Source organism: Vombatus ursinus, unplaced genomic scaffold (assembly GCF_900497805.2).
Source record: "Vombatus ursinus unplaced genomic scaffold, bare-nosed wombat genome assembly UNPS02014798.1, whole genome shotgun sequence".
NCBI lineage: Eukaryota > Metazoa > Chordata > Mammalia > Diprotodontia > Vombatidae > Vombatus > Vombatus ursinus.
In genome coordinates, this window is record NW_020954576.1 from 80071267 (window position 1) to 80075535 (window position 4269).

Here is a 4269-nt window from a genome sequence, read left to right on the forward strand (position 1 = left end):
ACTAGAGGAACATGAAAGGATCTCTAGGGCTCTGTATGATGGGAGAAGCTCGGAGTCCACAGGGTATCAGACAGGAGCTATCCCCAGGCTTGCCAAAAACAAAGGGAGTTCAACCTTGCAAAAGTAGCAGCTGTTTAAAAAGACTGAGTGTTCTGTCGCAGGAATAAAAGAGGGAGACCCAACAGTTCTCTGTTGTACAGACTGTGCGTGGAAAAGGGGCCACCCAAAGACATCGTCAGCTGAATGTGGGGCTCAGAGACACAATGAGGTCCAATTCCTTACCTAGGGTCAGTCTGAGACAATCCTTTGTATAGTCTTTGCAGGATATTAACTTGTCTGTCTAATGTGTTTCTAGCCCCAGGGAGTCTTAGGGGGTGTGACCCTCCCATCTGCCCTTCTCCGGCGCTGGGGGAGCTTCCAGCTACCTATCTATATAAGCAAGCCCCCAAACTCTGACTCCTTATTCAGGCAACTGAGCCAGAAGCATCTTTCCAGGCAACAGCTTGTGGAAAACTTCTGCCCCTGCCTTGGTTCAGCAGCTCTTTACCTAGTGCAGTTCGGCTGGACAGCATGAGGTTCCAAGAACTGACCTGGGCAATGTGGGCATTGCTCCTTGCCAGCATCAGAGCAATGCACATGGAGGAGAAGTTCCAGGAGAGCCTGCTGAGGCAACTGCAACTCAGCGAGATCCCTGTGCTAGAAAAGGCAGACGTGGAGCACCTGGTCATCCCGGATCATGTGAGGACCAAGTACGTGTCTCTGATGAAGCGCAGCGCTGAGGAGCCTTCGCCCCGGGGAAAGAGGCACAGCCGAACCATTGCAGGTAACAGCCCTCTCCAAAGTCATGGCCTTGCTCCTTGTGCTGGGGCTTTGACCCACCCTCACAACAGAGCTAGGGTTGGTGGATCTTTTTTTTTTTTAAACCAGACAGATATATCAGGTACAGTAACATGTACCTCTGTAAAATTGCTTTATTTTACTTTCGTGGTATTCATTCCAGTTATTTGTTAATAAAATACTTAAGAAATAAATCCAACCTCAGTCTTATGTGACAAAGGATTGCCCCTATACCTAGGGGCAGGAGAAGGGGTGGGAGTCAGGAGTCAGGTAGGGACTGATAGCAGAAGTAGAGACAGAAGGCATCTTTACTCTAGCATTTCTAGGTCATGGTCCATTAAGAAAAAGTAAAGAAAATCTCTGATAACACATGGCATGGCTCCCACCTGGAGTATTTCATCACATGTGAACCATTTTCTCTTTCTCTGAGTAAAGTTTTGTTGCTCACTGGAACCCCCAAATAATAGTAAAGACCAGAAAAAAATTAGCTAAGAAGTTATTTTCTGAAGGAGAGTAGAGTGAAATAAAATGAGGTTTGAGGTTATCAACGGTTTAAAATTATTTAGGATCTCCTTGTCCCTACCCTTACCACCTTGAAATCACTAAAAAAAAAAAAATTCAATTAAGACTATATTTCTATTTTAACTATTATAAATAGGTAGCTTCCTCCATGAATGCAAACTATGCCTCTTTCCAGTCTCTGGGCCTTTTCTGAGGGAAGTAAAATGAAACTGACTATGGGATTTATGTTACACAGAAATCATGGGCAGAATCTTCTCTGACGCCTCCAACCAAATGCTGGTCTTCAGTATGAAGAACCGGCTTCCCCCCACCAGGGAGCTGGTCCAGGCTGTGCTGAGGCTCTTCCAGAAACCGTCTCCGAAGGGAGTGATCAGGAAACAGCATAAAATGTTCCCCTTCCACTCCTATGCCAGTGTCACCATCTACTGGGTGCAGGTCAGAGAAGATGGCACCAACCGGACATATGTGATCGATTCCAGGTAGGAAAGGATTTAGGAGGAGAATACTGGTCCCATAATCCTCAGCTTCTGCCCAAGAAAGGGGAATGGGAAGAGGGACTAATGTAAGGGGCATTATAAATATTAATGGGAGAGAAAGGGTCAGCTTCATCACTGCAAAGAGCCCAGAACCTCACAAACAGTGTAAACAAGAGGCTTCTGGGTTATTCGCTGAGTCCCTGAACTGTTACAAACCTTCAGGTACCCTTCCCTATCTCTAGCCTCTTCTGCATCTGTGGGTCACCTCTTTCCCTTGTTGCTCAGAGGATTTAGATACAAGGTTGGTCTACACTGGGTGTTTTCTCACTGTCTTTCTCTCCCCTCAGACGAGTATCTATGCATGAAACCGGCTGGATAACCTTTGATGTGAGCCAAGCTGTGAATTACTGGCAGCAGGAGGGCAAGGTCAACCAGCCGCTGGTCCTGGAGGTCTCTATCCACAGGGAGAACATAGGCCCAATGTCTTCCAATGCACACAAATTCATCCACTTCTCCTCCCAAAATCCTGTTGATGGAGAGTTGCATGCTCCCCAGCTGCAACTGCACACACTGGACATGGAGGAATATGGGTATGAGCAAGGGAATGGGCTTGAGGGAACTTCCAGACGGCAATCCTTTGAGAATGAACTCCATCCTTGTGACTGGGGTCTGTAACTATCTGTTAGGATTATCCTATATAAGAATGTAATAACATTGGATCAGGGAAAACTGAATCCCAAGCTCTAAAGGACTTGTCCAGGAGACAGTCTTGGTACCACATTTTGCCGTTAAAGTTGTATGGGATGGAGGGTAGTGAAATCGTCACTTCTTTGGCATGTATGACCTTTTAGCATGTATAAACACCTAGTTCAACCTTCTCCTGATCTCAATGCAGCGCTCTCATCTTGCTTTTTCTTCTTTCATCCACATAGTGCCCATGGCAACTGCAACCCTGATGTCCCATTGACTCAGGGCACCCGATGCTGCCGGCGTGAGACATACATTAACCTTCAGGAGTTCAAGTGGACTGAGAACTGGATCCTGGACCCACCTGGCTTCAAAGCCTATGACTGTGTGGGGAGCTGTCAGCAACTGAAGAAGGAGCACCTGAACTTCAGGTGGCCTTTCGCCATACAAAGGAAATGCCACGTCACAAGTACCGCTCCTCTGCCTCTGATTGTTGCTGTTAAGGAAGGAGACAAGATTGTGACCAAGGTGGTCAACCTTCACAACATGAAGGTGATGCAGTGTAGCTGTTCCTCAGAAGGAATGCCGGTCATGAAGAAACTGAAGCCATAGACATAGAACCCTAGTGTGCTTCTGAAAAACGTGGTATGTACAGAAGGATCTTGGAGGCTATGTAACTCAGGTAGGGGGAGTTAGGAGTGGAAAGTAACTTTTTCTTTAGTAAGTCACTTCCTTTACCTGGTTAGCCAGCCCTATTTTTCCTAGGAAGTCAAGAGAATTCATCGTGAGTTCAGGAGACAGGCTTCCTGGCTACGGATGAGGCCTGAGCCTCTTCTGTGTCTTTTTCTTCTTCCTTTTTTTTTTTTTTTTCTGTTTCCAATAGTTGCTGTGAACTACCTATTTTCTAAGCACTTTCATGTATAAATATTGTCACTCTAAAGTCTTTGATGTTAGATTCGGAAAAGAGAAATTCTAACCAACTCATTACAGCTTTCACTGGGAATGGAAGATTGTCTGCTACCTCATTCTTCCTCTGCTACACTCTGTAGCTCTCAGGCAAAATCCCAACAAAGTCTTATTTTGGAAAGAACTATCTCATTTCTGATCATCAGAGTTCTACTGTGAAGCCTGGAGAGACAGATTTTTGACTCTGGGGTTCTGACCAGGAGAAAATGTGTGTTGTGCTGTGTCCCTTACATAGTAATAATGCCTAATCCAGCTAATAAATTTTTTTTTAAAAAATGGATGCTATTTCATTTTGTATCTTTGCTCACTTAAATTCAACAAACATTTATTAGATGCCTGTAGACAAGTCAATATGCTCAGATACCTAAAACCCTGATACCCTGCAGGGAGGAGGTGAGAGTGGCATTATGGGAAGAGGGGAAGATTATGGGTATAGGGATGAGAAATAGGGGCAATAATAATGTAGTAAATAAGCTATCATATTAGAAATCTGTAACTTGAGTTCTTATCCTTGCTTTGTGACTAAGTAGCTGTGTTATACCAGGTTAACATTTCTAGGACTTAGTTGTCTTGTGTGTAAAATTAGGCCAGTTACCACTTATGGAAATCCATAACTTATATAGGCTTCAGTTGTATCATCTGAAAAATGAGAATAGATTAAATGATCTCTAAGATCTTTCATTTCCACCTTTCCTAATAAAAGGTGCTTAATTGATGTCTTAATTCATTATCCTTTGAATAGTTGAGTGTATTAACATCATGGTGAAGTCATATCATGGTA

General features: G+C 44.2%; 1 protein-coding gene across 1 annotated transcript; it reads left to right on the top strand.

Annotated features, from left to right (window-relative positions):
- The first annotated feature begins 570 nt into the window (after nt 1–570).
- LOC114049653 (left-right determination factor 2-like) lies at nt 571–3134 on the top strand. The gene is made up of 4 exons (XM_027870930.1): nt 571–823; nt 1595–1838; nt 2183–2425; nt 2768–3134. Exons 1-4 carry the CDS (start codon nt 571–573, stop codon nt 3132–3134), a joined length of 1107 nt encoding a protein of 368 aa, XP_027726731.1.
- The last annotated feature ends 1135 nt before the right edge of the window (nt 3135–4269 follow it).

Bases quoted from the DNA above. Each gene is read 5' to 3' on its own strand.
- LOC114049653 (XM_027870930.1), top strand. From the start codon at position 571: ATGAGGTTCCAAGAACTGACCTGGGCAATGTGGGCATTGCTCCTTGCC. The intron at 824-1,594 runs GTAACAGCCCTC...TATGTTACACAG, and splicing joins GCACAGCCGAACCATTGCAG to AAATCATGGGCAGAATCTTC. The intron at 1,839-2,182 runs GTAGGAAAGGAT...CTCTCCCCTCAG, and splicing joins ACATATGTGATCGATTCCAG to ACGAGTATCTATGCATGAAA.